Source organism: Rana temporaria, chromosome 7 (assembly GCF_905171775.1).
Source record: "Rana temporaria chromosome 7, aRanTem1.1, whole genome shotgun sequence".
NCBI lineage: Eukaryota > Metazoa > Chordata > Amphibia > Anura > Ranidae > Rana > Rana temporaria.
The window spans coordinates 158,028,302-158,047,304 of record NC_053495.1 but is presented as its reverse complement, the minus strand read 5'-3'; the positions used below and the strand labels follow the sequence as shown (position 1 = coordinate 158,047,304).

At 45.1% G+C, this 19,003-nt stretch overlaps 1 protein-coding gene across 1 annotated transcript in view; it reads left to right on the top strand.

The window, feature by feature from the left end:
• Positions 1-2,328: 2,328 nt before the first annotated feature.
• STX6 (syntaxin 6) overlaps positions 2,329-19,003 on the top strand; it is a 29,974-nt gene continuing 13,299 nt past the window's right edge. The window contains exons 1-4 of the mRNA XM_040360243.1: positions 2,329-2,525; positions 8,611-8,780; positions 12,763-12,857; positions 17,985-18,047. Of these exons, the coding sequence (XP_040216177.1) occupies positions 2,491-2,525; positions 8,611-8,780; positions 12,763-12,857; positions 17,985-18,047 (363 nt within the window). The 5' untranslated portion in view covers positions 2,329-2,490. The remainder of the gene's footprint in view (positions 2,526-8,610; positions 8,781-12,762; positions 12,858-17,984; positions 18,048-19,003) is intronic.

Genomic DNA, 19,003 nt, shown 5'->3' with positions numbered 1-19,003 from the left:
GGCCTGTACCTGCAACCTCTGCTGTGTCTGGTGATGTCTCTTCTTGCGGAGCCACTTTGGATCCTGGACAGTTTCCTCATAATCTTGCCTTGTACCTTGTTTCTTACAACCTTGAACTTATTGCTCCTCCCATGAGCTTCCTACTTAAAGCTCTAGTAAACTACACCTTTAAAAAAAAAATGGCATAATGTGCTAGTATGTATTGCATACTAGCAAATTATGAAATACTTACCTCCAGCAGCACGCTATCACTGCTGACCATGTCGATGGGGACAAATGCCTCCTCCCAACAACCGGGGGTGAGGGTCTGCAGGTCTCCCCCTTGTCTGACCTGCCGGGCTCCATGCTCGGGTAAGGGTCTGGTATGATTTATTAAAAAATAAAAAAAAATTGGTGTCGGGTTTCCCCTCAAAATCCATACCTGGTATGATGTTGGGGGGGGGACCCCACACCCCATTTTTTTTTCAATTCTGGCTTGAGGTTCCCCCAGAAGATCCTCAGAGCATAAGTCTCATGCCACAAGTCAGATCAGTTAAGATGATGATCCCGACTTCCATTCAAATCAATGGGCTGCAATTGAGCCCAAGTCGGGCCAAAGCATTTTCAAAGTCAGACCGACACAAATCGGACCAGTTAAGACGGCTCTCATAGGGAACCATTCATTTTGACATGTCATGCGATTTGTGCTCTGGAAGTCGGAGCGCATGTGGGACCAGTGTGAACTGGCCCTATACCTGCATGGGAATACACTGGTGTTCTGCGCATCCCTGTGCAGGCAGCCCCATTAATGTCAATTGGGATATAGCCTGTGCTCCTGATTTGTCCTTTATGTGGGTGTAGGGTGCACGACCCCAAAACGCACACACCAAGACATTGGGGACGCGCACCCACATGGATGCACACCAGGGGTCAAGTCCTAGGAAAAAAAGTGTGGGAACTCACCCAAGATTCTCCACCTCCAAAAATACAAAAAAAGTGTGCGTGTGTGTGTATATATATATATATCAGGGCCGGCCCAAGACATTGTACTGCCCAGTGCGGTATTAACCCCCACTAGCGGCCGATAAAGGGTTAATACCGCCCGCAATGCACCTCTGCAGAGGCGCACTGCGGGCGGTATTGCCGCGGTTTCCCATTGTTTTAAATGGGAAGGAGCGGTGAAGGAGCGGTGCGCTCCAAAGATGCTGCTTGCAGGAGATTTTTTTCTCTCCTGCCAGCGCATCGCTTCAGTGTGAAAGCCCTCTGGCTTTTACATTAAGAAGGCTGAGCAGGAGTTTTTCAGGCGGTATAGCAGCGCTATTTTTAGCGCTGTAACGCCTGAAAAAACTCCTCAGTGTGAAAGGGTCTTAAAGCGGAGGTTTCTGGCAAATAGTTTTTTTTTTAAAAGCCAGCAGCTACAAATACTGCAGCTGCTGACTTTTAAAAAATGGACACTCACCTGTCCAGTGGGCCTGCAATGTCGTCATCCGAGGATGAACAATCGCTCGTCCCTCGGCTGCACCCACCGCCATCCTCGGTTAGGGAAGTTAAGTGTTGCAGCTTCACTGCCCAGTTCCCTACTGCGCATGCGTGAGTAGCGCACCGCGCCGTGACTGGTCGCCGCTCTCTCCTGGGAACAGTGTATTTCCCAGGAGACCACGGGAAGGGGGGGGGGGAGCGTGTCTGCCAGGTTGCTCCCGGAAGTGGGTGCAAATACCTGTCTTAGACAGGTATCTGCACCCCCCTCCCCCCTGAAAGGTGCCAAATGTGCAAGTTCAGATGTAAAAGGGGAACTCTGTGAACTCTGATGTAAAGGGGGACTCTTGATATTAACTTCATATGATTAAAAATTGTATTTAATATCAAAATATATGTATAGTTTATACTATAAAAAAAAATTAACTAAACTAAAGTGTTCGGGTTTGACTTGAACAAAAGTGGCAACCCTAAGCAGTGCCTGTGTCTGTGGTGGTGCCGCATCGCCATTTACATCAATACGAACACTAACATGGATCACCCGTGCGTCATTGTATGGGTAAACACAGCCTTCCATAGGTGTACACTTCAGTATACCCCTGTGAACAAGGTCTTAGGAGGGTATTTCCAGAAGTGTGGGGAGATTTTCTCTCACTTCCTGTCGTGTTTGCATGACATGACATAAAGGGATATGTTCTCAATGGGACAAAGATGCATTTCATTATATATTTATTTTATTCTTCACGGGGTACAAGCTGGTTATATAATGTATCACTTTTCCCCTCACATCCTTGTCCTGTGTGCCATGATACAATGTGTGGAGGGAATGTATCAATCACACAGGGACAGTCAGTATCAGGGGGAGCTCGACACACAGGCCGGATGCTCGGTCTCAGGCCGGCCTGGAAGTGACGTCAGTCCGGGGCGGCCCGAGCTGTGTGTTGTGTGCGGGTGTGGGATCTGCTCGGGGAATCCCATTGAAGAAGAGGACGCCCGGTGTAGCAGTAAATTCTGTATGCCAGGGGAGAGGCAGCCATGTCTATGGAGGATCCGTTCTTCGTGGTGAAGGGGTGAGGAATGGCGGGGAATGGGGGTGCCATAGACCGGGTGGGCTATACAATGTATGGGGAGATTTATACAGGGCCATGATATCTTGTACAGTGCTGCTTATCTATAACAATGGTGTTATTACCAGGTATGCTCCGATTGGCCGAGCGTACCTGGAGGGGCTCATTCACAAATGTGCGCTGCGTTTAGTCGCACACACACAAAAAAAAACACGACTGCAGATTTTTACGCACAAGTACTTTAGGCACGTATTTTACGCAGGATGTTTTGTTCACGCAGAAAATCTACATCTAACCGCAGCGTTTTTTCCCCTCCGTGTGAATGAGCCCTAACACTGAATCCACACCACTGACTGCGGATAGATTGTTGCGTTTGGTGTCGGCTAAATATCGCCTCTGGACGCAGAACCGCTCCGCGATATAGACGCATACAAACTGGCTGAGAACCTGCGGCCGAAGCGCAGCAGAAACGCCAACCCTGAGCGCACATTGGCTGCATCCAGTAGTTGTATGTCACTGTTCGTGTGATCGGTTACACCGGTGCAGCAGCGGTACCGAGTACAAGTCTGATGGCCATCACCAGTTGCGCACATTGGGAGGGATTTAATAAAGCTGATGAACGGATTTACTGGCGTTGGGGCCTGTTAACCCCGGAATCGCACAGCAAGGCAATCCGCATTCCCCTGCAGTGCTGTTCAATTTGAATGGGCTGCAAATCACACCTGACTGCGCAAAAAGTACTTTTGAAAAATGAGTCCCACCAAATCACGTGGTACTGCGCTACCGTGCCCACAAATGCACTGCGTTTGCGATGCCAATAACAATGTATTTGTAGCTGCAGCAGATGGCAAAAGCAGTGTGTTTTGAACGCCGTGCAGGAAAGGGGAATGAAACATGCCTTTCAGGCACTGAATTCTAGTGTGGACCTGCCCTTGTGCTGGGCGCACATAGATGCCAATTGGATGCGTTTTTAATTGTATCCAAGTTGCGTAAAATTTGAGACAATTGAGCCGTCTGTCTGGAGCAGCCATGGTGTGGTTTTGGAAAGGGTCCTGTGTTTTTGAGGCGGGTTCAGGTGTGAATTCAGGCAAAAGTTCGCACCTGAACCGGTGAACAGAAACGCTCTGGACTGCAAACCGCAGCCAGACATGTGACCCTGGCCTTAAAGTGGTTCTAAAGCCTTGGTGCTTTTTACCTTTTAAAGTAGAACTTTACCCATAACAACTTAAAGCGGTTGTATACCCTGCGTTCACATTTTTACCTACCGGTAAGCCTATAATAAGTCTTACCTGTAGATAAAATTAATATCTCCTAAACTTGTACGGTTTAGGAGATATTCACCTTACATGCAGCTGCTGACGTCGGCTCAGAAAATCAGAGCTCCTTGCCGGAAAGAGGACTCCCGCGTGCATGCACGGGAGTGACGTCATCGTGGCTCTGGCCACTCACAGCGCCAGAGCTGCGAACCTGGAAGAAACGTAGAGGGAGCATGTCCGCTCCCTCAGCGGTGACCAGGAGGAATGCCGGCGCTTCATTTAAGGTAAGTATTTCATAATGAGCTAGCATGCGGTGCATAACAGCTCATTATGCCTTTTGCCTTACAGGTTTTTAAAAAATAATGTTCTTTAACCACTTCAATTCCGGGCTTTTATACCCACCTCCATACCGGGCCTATTCTGGCACTCCTCTCCTACATGTACAAATCATTATTCTTTTGCTAGAAAATTACTCAGAACCCCCAAACGTTGTATATGTTTTTTTTTTTTTTTGCAGAAACCCTAGGGAATAAAATGTCGGTCATTGCAACTCCTTTATTTTGCATGGTATTTGCGCAATAATTTTTCAAACGCCTTTTTTTGGGGGGGAAATGGTTTCATGAATTAAAAAAAAGAACAAAACAGTAAAGTTAGCCCAATTTGTTTGTAAAATATAAAAATTGATGTTACGCCGAGTAAATGGATACCTAAAATGTCGCGCTTTAAAATTGTGCACACTTATGGAATTGCGCCAAACTTCAGTACTTAAAAATCTCCATAGGCGTCGCTTAATTTTTATTTTTTTTTTACAGGTTACCAGTTTAGACTTACAGAGGGGGTCTAGAGCTAGAATTGTTGCTGGCGCTCTAACGCATGCGGCGATACCTCACATGTGTGGTTTGAACGGCGTTTACATATGTGGGTGGGACTTGCGTGTGTTCGCTTCTGAGCGCGAGCTACCGGCGATAGGGGCGTTTAAGAAAAATATATATTTTTTATTTTACTTAATTTATTTTTACACTTTTTTTTTGATCACTTTTATTGCTATTACAAGGAATGTAAACATCCCTTGTAATAGGAATGGTTCGTGACAGGTACTCTTTATGGAGAGATGCGGGGTCAATAAGACCCCACATCTCTCCTCCAGGCTGGAAAGCATGAGATTGTGAAAAAAAATTAATTGCGGCTTTATTTACATTCCGGTACCCGGACGTGATGTCAAAACATTGCGCCGGGGCCTCCGCCGATCATAGAGATGACTGGTGGCCATCTGGTCAGCAGTCATCTCTATGCCTCCCATCCGGCGCCAACAGATCGTTTCTCCGGGTCTCTGATGGCACGGGAGAGCCCGGAGAAGCACCGGATGGCAGCGGGGGGGCGTCCCCTCCCGTTGCCTATAAGAACGATCAAGCGGCGGAACTGCCGCTATGATTGTTCTTATGGTTCAGAGGATCGCCGGCTGAAGAGATGGATATCTGAATGATGCCGGTGACTTGTCCTCAATGTTCCCCTATGGGGGAAGTTCCTCCACTGACTGCGCAGGCGCAAACTTCCAGACGGAAATTCCCGAACCTCGCCCGGCATCCAGGCTCATTCTTTAACATCCCCGTGGATTGGAGGATGTTAAAAAAAGAGCCAGGAGGCCGAGCGAGCGAAGCGAGCCGTCCGAGCGCAGCGAGGACGTGAGGCCGACTGGCCACTTACCTCAAAATCCACGTCGCCCTGGATGCCGGCCGCCGTTCGGGGATTTCCGTCAGCAAGTTTGCACCTGCTCAGTGCTTGAAGGAACTTTCCCGATGGCTGGAACCATCTCAGCGCATGATACATGGAACCAGCACGTCAGATCACCTGTAGCTGCAAGCATCTCTCAGATATCCCCACTGAAAGTCCAGGAGGTCATGTGACGTCCTTGGGCAGGAAGTGGTTAACCACTTAAAGACTAAACCTTTTTTGACACTTGTTGCTTACAAGTTAAAATCAGTATTTTTTGCTAGAAACATTATATGGTTTATTTTTTTTAGCAGAGACCCTAGAGCAGTGGTGTAGAACCTTGGCACCCCAGATGTTTTGGAACTACATTTCCCACGATGCTCATGCACTCTGCAGTATTGTTGAGCATCATGGGAAATATAGTTCCAAAACATCTGGGGTGCCAAGGTTCGCCATCACAGCCCTAGAGAATAAAATGGTGGTTGTTGCAATATTTTATGTCACACTTTATTTGCGCAGTGGTCTTTTAAACACAATTTGTTATGGAAAAAATACACTTTAAATTAGCTCAACTTTTTTTGTATAACGTGAATTTTGATGTTGCTCGAAGAGAATCGTGACTTTCTAAGCAAAAAAAATAGTGTTTCCCATTTTAGCCAGAATAGTGCAGCTGTTGCTGCTTATCCTCTGCTACAGAGATCTAGGTTTCTTTTGTTTGTTACCTTGTGTGAAGTGTACCCCCTGTGATTTTATGGTGTACAGTACATTGTACAAGGAATTTGTGCTAATTTGCCAAGTGGGGGCCAAAGTCATTCTATAACACTACAATGCTATGGAATGTGTGTGGAAATGATGCAGTAAATCTAAATTGGGAGATGTAAGCTGGTGAAATGGCTTAATTTTATTTTGAGTGCAGAGGAAGAGCCGGTTCACACAGGGACGACTTGGGATCCGACTTGAAGTTGCGCGACATGTCAAATTACATTGAAGTGAATGGGAGCCGTCTTAATGTACTGGAGTCGCTCCGACTTCAGAAAAGGTTCCTGTACTACTTCAATCTGACTTGTACCCATTGATTTCAATGGCAGTCGCCTCCAAGTCGGATCCCCGTTCATAGTGAGGCAACTTTACAGGAAGTCGCCCTGAACCGGCTCTAAGGCAAACCCCTCCCTCCCACAGAGCTGGTATTTGGTATAAATCATGGGGGGAACTCCACTCCAAATTTTAAATAAAAAACCGGCATGAGTTCCCCTCCAAGAGCATACCAGGCCCTTAGGTAGTGGGAACCCCCTACTCCAAAAAAACTGCATGGGGGGTCCCCCCAAAATCCATACCAGACCCTTATCCGAGCATGCCGGCCGGTGAGGAAGTGGGGTGGGGACAAGCAAGTGCCCCCCCTCCTGAACCATACCAAGCCGCATGCCCTCAACATGGGGGGTAGGTTCTTTGGGGCAGGGGGGCACCCTGCGGCCCCCCACCCCAAAGCAACTTGTCCCCATGTTGATGGGGACAAGGGCCTCTTCCCGACAACCCTGGTTGTTGGGGTCTGCGGCCGGGGGGCTTATCGGAATCGGGGAGCCACCTTTAATAAGGGGGCCCCCCCAGATCCCGGCCCCCCACCCTATGTGAATGAGTATGGGGTACACCTACCCATTCACCTAGGGGGGGGGGGGGGAGTGTCAAGAAAAAAAAGGACTACACAGGTTTTTAAAGTCATTTATTAGGCAGCTCCGGGGGTCTTCTTCCGACTTCTCCGCTCTCTGGTTCTTTCTGCCGGGCTCCTGCATGATCTTCTTCTAGCTCTTTTACTACTATATGTAGAAGAATACATATCGTCCTAAACTGAGAAAAAATTCACTTAAAAAAATGGGCATATTTATTTTAGCAAAAAGTACAAAATATTGTGTGTGGGTTTTTTTTTTATTATCGCTTATTTTTTGTTTATCACAAAAAAAAAAAATCGCTAATATTTTATCAAATACCACCAAAAAGCTCTATTTGTGTGTGTGTGTGTGTGTGTGTGTGTGTGTGTGTGTGTGTGGAGGGAGGGGGGGACGTCAATTTTGTTTGAATACAGCGTCGCACGACCGCGCAATTGTCAGTTAAAGCAAAGCAGTGCTGAATCGCAAAAAATGGCCCGGTCATTGAGCAGCCAATTCTTCCGGGGCTAAAGTGGTTAAAGACTAAACCTTTTTCTAAGACTTGTTGGTTTCAAGTTAAATAACTATTTTTTGCTAGAAAACTACTTGGAACCAGCAAACGTTATATATATTTTTTAGCAGAGCCCCCAGAGAATAAAATAGTGGTTGCAATATTTTATGTCGCACTGTATTTGCGCAGCGATCTTTCAAATATAATTTTTTGGGGGAAAAAAATACACTTTAATGAATGAAAACAAAAATGAAACAGTAAAATTATGCCTATTATTTTTTTAAATAATGTGAAAGATGATGTTAGGCGGCGAGAATCGTGATCTTTATTCTAAGCAAAAAAAAATTGTGATTCTCATTTTTCCCAGAATCATGCAGCTCTACCATTACGACACGCTGGATTCAACCCAGCCTCAAGTCAGGCTTTCTATGTCATTTCTTCCAGGATGCATCATAAATCCTTGTTCAAGCCGTTGTTTGTTCCCCCAAAGTGCTTTGAGTATTTCTAATTTTCTCCTAACCACATACCCTGGCAAGGTTCATCTGTTCTTGGTCAGAGAGGTAGCAGCTTAGGGCCAGAACCTGATGCCTACCTGGACCACAAACTAAACTCTGGCCGGGGAAACGTACAGTTCATGCTTTTTTTTTTTTGTTTTTTTTGTTTTTCATTGATATCTGCTTACCTCGGTCCAGCACTAATACCCCTCTCAGACTTTCAAATATTTTCAATAACACTGTGTTTGAATGTGACCATGCCAGGTCATTGGTCTAGATTGTAAGCTCTAACGAGCAGGGCCCTCTGATCCCTCCTGTATTGAATTGTATTGTGACTGTACTGTCTTCCCTGATGTAAAGCGCTGCGCAAACTGTTGGCGCTATATAAATCCTGTATAATAATAATAATAAATTGGTGGCAAGATATTTCCCTACTGTGATCATGTGCTGGCACTTATGGTTGATTTTATTTTTCAGGGAGGTCCAGAAAGCAGTGAACACAGCACAGGGTCTGTTTCAGCGATGGACAGATCTTCTTCAGGATCCTTCTATTGCTACCCGGGAGGAGCTGGACTGGACTACTAATGAACTACGTAACAACCTGAGGAGCGTTGAGTGGGACCTTGAGGACCTCGATGAGACAATTAATATCCTTTTATGAGCCTTATGTAAAGGTGTTGGCGATGCAGCCCTGGAATCCCAGCTCATTCTGATCAGAAAAAGCTTCCATGTTGTCTTTGGAATTTTTATGTTTGCCTAGTTATATTCTGTCCTATGCTTATTCAGGCAACCCTTCATATTAATAGGCCAAAGGGAAGGGGGCAGGGGATATTGGTCATACCTAGCCTGCAGGCCTAAAATCATTATCCAAATAAGCTGGATTGGGCAAACATACTTGAATAATTAACAAGGAAAAAAAAAAATGCAGTTGTTGCCCACAGCAACTAGCCAAATCCCAAATACTTTTATACTATTTCCCTTGAACAGGCTAGTGAAAACAGATGTCTGACATTTTACTTTGTCAGCTGGGTTGCCAGCACTTCATGTACTTTTTCCGGACACTGCACAGACCAAGCATAAATCAAGCTGCAATAATGTTCCATTCACTACATGGGAAAATGTGTACAGAAAAAGTGCTGCGTTCAGTAAATCATGCTTTAAGGCCACATAAATGGCATTCACGATCTGTCAAAACATAGTGCAGAGCATTACAGAGAGGTGTAAAGTGTCAAGTTGGCAGGATACCAGTGAATCCAGATATCGGCTTAACCATTAGGTGGTCCATTCCTTTTAAAGTCCAGTTATCGTTTAAATTAAGTCAGGGTGCATCAAAAGGATAAGTGTTTGTGTTAAAAACTCGCCCCCAACCCCAGCAAAAAAAAAGTCAAAAATTTTATAAAATTCCGATTTTATTTATTTTTTTAGCTTAAAGCAGGGCTCGACAAATCCCGGTCGCCATGGCGACTAGAAATAGTGTCCTGGCGTGTGGGCTGTGGGGTCTCGGCTGGGAAGGTGGGCATGGCCCGGGCCTCGTAGGCCTTCCGGACACAGAATACTGCCTGTCACTGTCATCATTTTGGAAGCGATTAGCGGCTTCAGCGGGGATGGAGCAGTAAGAGAGCAGCGCGACATTAGTGGCTGGAGGAGCAAGCGGCTAGAGTGCTGTCCAACTGGGGATCCCTGACGGCTCATCATCCCAGCTGCTGTCGCTCTCACCCAGGGTATTACTGGAGCAGGCCTGGCTGAGGGATCCGGCAACTGGGCTCAGGGACATGGGGGCTCCAGAGTCGGTGGTTTCCCAGCACAAGAGCGCCCTGCTCCTCTGGGTGGAAGAGGTGCTGAGCCGGAAGCAGTTCATTGAAATGCTGGAGAGCCGGGCCAGCGTCTGGGAGGAGTGCAAGGAGGTAATTAGGACTGGGGGAAAAAAATGTTTTTTTTTTAGATAGGACCGGCACTCCGCAGACTAGGCCGAAGCCTCGCCTAAAAAATCCAGCTCGCTGTGTGGGAAAAGATCGCGGCGCACTGTGGGCAGTGTGGGCCTTTTCCCAGGATCGCGGCGGACCAGGCCGAAGCCGCGGCCTCGCCTAAAAACTTAGGACCGTCGCCGGCTTCACAGTGTACACTGTATAGCTGGGTTCTCAGAATGTGAGGTGCTGCCACAGGCTAGTAGTGGAGATGGGCTGTGTATTACCTGCTGTACATGAGAGCTATCCCCTGCAGTGAGACATGACAGCTCCTTCTATATACACACAGAGTGGACTGTGACCGTTTGCTTCTAGATCTTATATCACAGTTACACACACACACCTGCTGCCTGCTCTGTGCATATATCTGGCTCATGCCATTGTGTAGATGAGACTTGCAGGTTGTGTTTTTTTTTTTTTTGTTTTTTTTTATTACTTTATCATATTCTTTATTTTCCCATAGTAGGCTTGCTGAGCCTAGTAGTCCTTAAAACTTTTTATTGCATATTTCACTTTTCTTGTGCAGCATTTAAGTGGATACTGTCAATGTAATTTGAGCCCTGCTGTGCGTATGACAGCATGGCACGCAGCCCTCTGCATAAATTGTCCAATACTGGAGAAATACCTGAAATGTGTCACCACCCGCCCCTATGTGTAGCCTTCTTAACAAGGGCAATATATGACGCAGACGTTGAATCTGACAGATCCCCAGATCAGGCTGCTTTCACACTGGGGCGATTTGCAGGCGCTATTGCGCTATAAATATCGCCTGCAAAGCGCCCTGAAACAGTCGCTGCTGTCTCTCCAGTGTGAAAGGCCCGAAGGCTTTCACACTGGAGCAGTGCGCTGGCAGGACGGTAAAAAAAGTACTGCCAGACGCATCTTTGAATACACCGATCCTAAAGCACCCCTGCCCATTGAAATCAATGGGGCAGCGCGGCATCGCCTGGGACCTGTCACGTGTCCCAGGCGATCGCCTACAGGGAGGGGCTGCCAAAGGCAATATGACTATTCGCCTTAGCAGCCCCTCGGCAGAAGGAGGAAGTGGGACAGGAAGTCCCACTCGTCCTGAAGCCCCCACTCCCCCCCCCCCCCCCCCCCCAAAAAAAAATTACATGCCAAATGTGGCATGTAAGGGGGCGAGGAGTAGATTAAGCGGAAGTTCCACTTTTGGGTGGAACTCCGCTTTATGTATAACAAAATAAACATTCACCAGTAAAGCATGACATCTTTCATATTCTACAAAACAATTGGGGTATAGTGTTTTGTTTATTTTTAATTAATTTAAAATGTATTTTTCCCCAACAAAAAGCATTTGAAAAACGGCAAATACCGTGTGACTAGAGCTCGGCGATTATTTTTATAAAAAATATATATATATATATTTGATTTACGATTCAAATAGTTTTTTTTTTATTTAAACATTTTTTTTTTTTTTTTTTGATGGACCGCACTGTTCCTGCGGAGCTCCAGGCAGGAGATTTTAGGTGAGGCCGTGGCTTCGGCCTAGTCCGTGACGACCGGCCTCGCGGCCCTTTCCCGGGATTGCGGCTGACTGACTTCTCCCCTGCACAGCCCGGAGAGGCTATCAAGACAGGAGAGTTGTTTGTGAGGGTCTACACCCAGTAATAGGAGGATTCTTAGCGCCTGTCCTGGGGGGGAAAAAAAAAATATCTAAAGAAATAAATATATATATATATATATATATATATATATATATATATATATATATATATATATATAATATATTTTTTTTTTTAATATGAATCAATTTGACCTACCAACTCGATTTTTAAATCAAATCGATATTTTTTTCCCCAGCCCTACGTGTGACATAAAAATGTATTCCATAGGGCCTCTGCTAAAAAAAAAATGTGTGTATATATAATGTTTGGGGGTTATATGTAATTTTCTACCAAAAAATACTTATTAAACCTGTAAACAAACTGCCAGAAAAGGATTGGTCTTCAAGAGGGCCGAGATCTTTAGCTGCAAATTATAGCTGGACTTACAAGGCTAGAATTGATGCAGTCAGTATTGCCGGTCATGGAGTTCTCTGCTGGGGCTGGGGAGCTTTATTATTAACACAAACAATGGTAACACAATACACATCCTTTTCAAATCAGTGTTCAATGGTGCAGACCCTGGAAGAGATTCTTTTTTGCAGGGACAGTTTTTATCCTTTTATTGATTTTCTCTTTTTTTTTTTATTTATTGTTGCCGTATTTATAACTACAATTAGGATTTAACAAAAGTGATGAAGGTCATGAGTACCTGCCTCTTCCCACTCATGATCACCCTATCAGTGTGGATGGGGAAATCTAACCAAGGGATTCAAGGATTGCCATTTTTCATAAGAATGGGAAACATTTTCCTCTTTCTTCCCCTTCTTATTGGCATGTTCTTTTCATACTTGCTTCCTGACACCTTGCTGAAGGTATTTGGTATTTAGAAAGGATGATTGGGGCTAGTTGCATTGAATACCGTGCTTTTTATGAGCAACATAACCTGGAATCCTTTTTGTTCCAGAGGTTTTATGACGGAAGGACAGTCCTGCTTGTCCTTGCAGCTTCAGTCAGCTCTTGTGCTTCAATAGAGCTGAAGCCAAACAGGAGACTCAATTGTTGCCGCTATTTACAAATGTGTTTTCCTTTATTCTGCTCACGTATTGTTGAATCCAATCCTCGTAAGTTCAGTCTGGATCCAGCAGAGATGAAGCAGAGAAAAGCTTTTATCGGCGAAACCCGGCAGTGTGTCAAGGTGAGAATCACAGCAGGGATCTGAGTGAATGTATAGCATTGGCTTGTGTGAAGGCTCAGGGAGAAGGTTACGTGAAGTGTAGCCATTTCCCACAGGTATTTGGTGTCTGCTTAGATCCTTCCTGCAAGGTGAATTACAGTGGCCTTTCAAATTTGTGCGTGTATGTCCCTGGAAAAATAAGCATTAGGGGTTGATTTACTGGAGAGTGAAAAATCTGGTGCAGCTCTGCATAGAAATCAATCGGCTTCCAGGCCAAGTTCACCTTTTCACAGAAATTAATAAATGCATATTTTTTTGGAGGTACAAAAATGTGCACTTATTTTTTGTTGCAGGAGCATGTAATGTAAAGCATTGCACCACCAGATCACTAGTGCTATGCAGGTCTCCTGCAGATCTGTAAGGCCCCTTTCAGACTGGGGCGGGAGCCGCGGTGGCGGTATAGCGGCGCTATACCGCTGGTATTGCCGCGGGTATCATTAACCCCCGCTAGCGGCCGATAAAGGGTTAATACCGCCCGCAATGCGCCTCTATAGAGGCGCATTGCGGGCGGTATTGCCGCGGTTTCCCATTATTTTCAATGGGAAGGAGCGGTATACATGCCGCTCCTCTCACCGCTCCAAAGATGCTGCTGACAGGAGATTTTTTTGTCTCCCGCCAGTGCATCACCTCAGTGTGAAAGCCCTCGGGCTTTGACATTGAGTATGCAGTGAAGGAGTTTTTCAGGCGGGATAGCAGCGCTATTTTTAGCGCTTTACCGCCTGAAAAACTCCTCAATGTGAAAGGAGTCTAAGTGTATCAGGCTTTAACCACTTGCCGACCGAGTAACATAAATGTACTGTGGCAAAGTGGCTCTATTGCGTGAAATCACATCATTTTATGCAATACCCTCTAGGGGACGCACGCTGGTTGGACAGAGGGGGAGCCAATCAGCAGGTTAGGCTGACCCTATGTCCACTGGCCACCCACGGTCGTTCCCAAGAGAATGGCGATCTGCCTATGTAATCAAGACAGATCGCTGTTCTGGCAGGGATGAAGATGGAGATCTTGTGTTTCTGCTAAGCAAGAACACGGATCTCTGTCTTCCCCCAGTCGGAGCATCCCCCACACAGCAAGCACTCCCAGGGAACCAATTTAACCCTGTCATCGCCACTGATGTTAACCCCTTCCCTGCCAGTGTCAGTACAGTGACTGCATTTTTTTTTTTTTTTAGCACTGATCACTCTAAGGCCCTGTACACACGACCGGTTCATCCCATGAGATTGGTCCGACGAACCGTTTTCATCGGTCCACCGCTGAAGTGGCCTGATGGTCTGATGTGCATACACACCATCAGTTCAAAAACCGATCGGGTCAGAACGCGGTGACGTAAAACACACGACGTGCTAAAAAAACGAAGTTCAATGCTTCCAAGCATGCGTCGACTTGATTCTGAGCATGCGCCTGTTTTTAACCTGATGCTTTTGTGTACTAACCATTGGTTTGGCCCGATCGGTCAGCGGTCCATCAGTTCGATTTTAAAGCAAGTTTTAAAATTTTGGTCCGAATGACGAAAGACAGATGGGCCGTACACACGGTCGGTTTGGACCGATGAAACTGAACCTCGGTCCATTCTCATCGGTTTTGACCGTTCGTGTGTACACGGCCTAATAGCGTCACTGGTCTCAAAGTGTCACTTAGTGTCAGATTTGTCCGCCACAATGTCGCAGCCACACTAAAAATCACTGATCACCGCCATTACTAGTAAAAAAACAAAAAATTGACAAAAATATGTAACGGGATACATATTGACCTAAGTTGATGAAGAAACTAGATTTAAAAAAATATATATATATATTAATTTAATTGTTGCTTTTATGTTTATCGCTCAAAAATTAAAAACCACAGACGTGATCAAAAGAAGGCTCTAATTGTGCTGAAAAAAAGGACAGCAGTTTTATTTGGGTACTGCGTGGCAGGATTGCGCAATTGTCAGTTAAAGTAATGCTGTGCAGTATCGCAAAAAATGACCTTGTCATTAATGGGGTAAAAGCTTCCGGGGCTGAAGTGGTTAATTGTCATTCGCCTGCTCAGCGGGTATCAGCGGAGCAATCCCCTCGCTGAGCAAGCAGAGTCTGTCCAATAGAGGCCCCTGTGTGAATGGGGGCTTAATAAATCATCACCCCCATGCAGCAGCAGTAAGGTTATCCTTCTGTTCTTTTGTTGTATGCTCACTATTTATTAATCATTTTAAAGTTAAAACTATGCTATGTCTCTAATTAGTAGTCACCTCTGAGTAAATATAGTTTATAACATATTTTAAGTTGTACCATATTTCTTTGTGTTTGTGTGTAGATTATATATATATATATATATATATATATATATATATATATATATATATATATATATATATATATATATATATATATTAGTGTACATTTTTTGATTCTCGTCATGGTTTTGTGCATATCTTACAGTATAAATTACCTTGATTAAAGTGGAATTTTGGGCCCTGTTCACACATACTGCAATGACCTGCGTTTTACTGCACTTGAAGAATACAGGTCATATAAGGTCCAAAACTGCCCTTTACTGTTGCGTTGTGTGAGCAATGGATGCACTCAATCGCTCCAATTGAATTGTCCCAATCTCATCCCATCTCCCCCTCCACAATATGGCTAGTGTGGTGATTAGTGCTGTTATGCTAGACATCTAATTTGCCAATGCCTCTCCAAAACAAAAATCTCCCCCTCTACCTCCCTCCATTTTTTTTTTTCTCCCCCTGGTCCAAAGACTTCGGGGTCCACCATTGGTCTCCCACAGCATATGTAACTTCCTTGCATTGTGCTGGAGTGGCATCATCCTGGCACCCAGCTGCATTCTTGGCACACCAGGAGTGTACACTGCATGGACATGTGCAAAAATGAACTGCTGGGAGCAAGAGCAAGACTTTTTTTTTGGCATCAACAACTGTGCACAAAACTTTGCCTCTTAGCAATTTTTTATTAAGGAATCTTTGCTTTAACCACTGATTAAAATGAAGTGAGGAATTACGTTTTTCAATCAGTCAGACCTGACAGGTAGCTGGTAGACTTACAAAAGACACCCCTACCTGACAACACCCCTCCCCTCCATGGACACCACCCTCCTACCTCTCATTTACCGACTCTCCATCCGCCCCCTGTGCAGGTCCCGCACACCCACAACAGGGCCGATCCTGGGCGTCGCTGTGTGTGCGCCATAGAAACTTAAAGCGGGGCCAGGCCCAGGGAGGCAGCGAGCAGCCAGTGCCACTTGATCTGCGGTGCCCTCCTCCCCCTCTCTGCCTCAGCTTGCGGTGCCTCGGAGCTGTGCACCTGCCCAGGATCGGTCCTGTTCGGGAGGCACAGTATAATGTTGGGCTCTCCGCCTGACCCCCCCAGTGATACCGCAAGTACCGCGGACTCATTGTCTGCGGTACCTGCTGATTATTCAGTACACAGGCAGAAAGGCAGATTGCCGTTCTGTGAGGTGGGAAGGTATTGATCCTGTGTTCTTACAAAGCAGGGACAGAGGGATCTTTGCCTTCCCTTTGTAAAAACCCCACCCCCCTCAATACACAAGCATGGGCTAGAAACACATTTAGCCCTTTGATTAATCCTGATGATAACCCCTCCCCAGTTAGTGTCATTAGTACAGTGACAGTGCATATTTTTTAGCACTGTATTGGTGTCTCTGGTCCCCAAAAAGTGTCAGTGTCCATTATGTCTGCCGCAATAACGCAGTCACTGATCGCTGCCATTACTAGTAAAACAAATAAATAAAAATATCCCAGTTTGTGGACGCTATAACTTGTGCGCAAACAAATCGATATACGCTTATTGGGATTTTTTTACCAAAAATATGTAGCAAAATAAATATTGGCCTACATTTATGTAGAAATTTAGATTATTTTTTATTTTATTTTTTTACATCTTTTTATTGGATACATTTTATAGCAGAAAGTAAACAATTTTTTTTTTGTTTATAGCCCAAAAAATAAAAACCGCAGAGTTGATCAAATACCACCAAAGAAAGCTCTGTGCTTATGTTTTAAAAGGAGTTACATTTTTGCCTGGAACTTCACTTTTAAAGTGGATGTAAACCCACTCTCATTCTTTCTAAACTACTGCCATAGTGCTGATCTATAAGGATATAGATGTTTCCTGCATGTATCCTTACCTGTCAAATGTCTCCCCTCTGTCTGTTCTAAGAACTGAAAAACTGCAGATTCTGTGGGTGGGCCCGTTGTCTGGAGCTCGGTGGGTGGAGTCGTGATGTCAGTAGACTCCCTGCCCACCTCAACACTTCCCTTGTCAACATACATTTTCTCCTGTGTATTTCTTACACTGAATTCTGCTATGATCACTAACATCCAGTCAAAATCCAGAAAGGTAACCACATGACTTCAGAAAAGGAGTGGGGTGGGAATTAAAAAATAATGCCTGTCTCCAGGCTAGTGCATGATATGTAAATAACCTGTCACTCACAGCAAGGGGGCGGAACGGACTAAGGTTTTTCTCTGTTGGTCCATTTTATCTCACTGAACAATAAAAGAGGATTGCTCAGAGCTGGATTAACTCTTTGTGCCAAGACTGGGCACAGATGATAGGAAATGTTTTACTCTACATTGTGACAGCAAAAAAAAAAAAAAAAAAAAAAAAATTCGGGTTTACATCCAGGATAAGTTCACCCTTTTAACATATTACATGTTGCACCCATATTCGGCCCCCACTCCCCCGTTCTAACAGCTAGCGGGGAATCTCTCTAAACCCCCCCTCTTTGATTTATAATGAACAAAGGTTTTGGTTGGAGTTGGCCTTCAGCCGGAAATGAGAAAGTAAAGCGTTTGCTTTTATGGCTGTCCAGTTACTTTGCATTGTCATGTGAATGCCATGCAGAGTGCCTACATTTTCCTGTCCGATTTGATTACCTAAGGTGAAAATCTATGTGAAATACGTTGCTAAAATTTGCAGAGTGTCTTTTTTTTGTTATTATACATAAAAAAATCAATGCCATTTGTTGTCATGAGCAGAATTGGCTTTAGATTTTCAGTTCCCAGAAGCTGATGGGCTGTTGATTTAGATTTCAAACTGTAACTGATAAAGGTATTTTTGTCTTCCCACACAGGAAATGAAGGATCAGATGACCAGTCCATCTGTTCAGGCCTTAGCTGAAAAGAAAAACCGGCAGGTGAGCTCGCTCGCGCTTTCTCGCAGCTGTTTGAGTCTGTGACGTGTGGTCTCCTTGGTGAACAGTACAGGTCATACTGTGGAGAGAGAGAGTGTGTGTGTGTGTGTGTGTGTGTGTGTGTGTGCATCACTTGCTCTGCTCTCAGGTTACTAGACTTATTGTCTGTGCTGCGCGGCCAAATAATATCCTGGATCTGCTTTGCTTTAGAACTCTGTATAGACGTTGAGCTTTCACCACGTCTATAGGTCTTCTCATTCATCACCTCATTGTGAAAAGGTCCAGCAAGATGTAAGGGCAATTAACAATGATTCTATCCAAGTATGAAAAACACCCTTTCGAGTGCATTCACACTTGTAAATGCACCTTGTGTGCGATCAGCCTAGAGAACCCCTGTGGGGGTTCCTGTGATTAGCTGCAAGTAGGCAGCCCCCGAACCATTAATGGGCAGGCTGAATGTACCAAGTTGAACGATCAATCAACTTCAGTGCAACCAGCCTGCTGGATTTTTTGCGATTATCACCAACGACTTCTACAGCTGCTAGCGATAATCACTGTCCGGCAGGGATAGCTTCCCACAGGCCCCGTCCAGCCGGGAGAAAACAATGGCCTGGCAAGAGGAACTACCGCATGAACCTGTCTAATTGATGGAGGGAATCCGTGCAAATTTTGTTTCCTGCAACCCGTAGTTGCAGGAAAGCAATTCGCACTGTGTATGGCCTACCTAAGGCCTCGTGAACAATGAACGTTTTTATCACTGCTGTTGGCATCTGGAGATTTTTTTTGTTTCAAGGCATAAAAATAAGCATCCAAGAGCACCTAAAAAGCATGACGCATGTAAATGCGTCTAAACTCACGTTAAATTGATTGTTAATTTTATAGGAACAAAAACGAGACTTTACAAACATGTTATCCTTGCCTGCTCTGTTGCAGTGGATTTTCATAGAGCAGCCCAGATC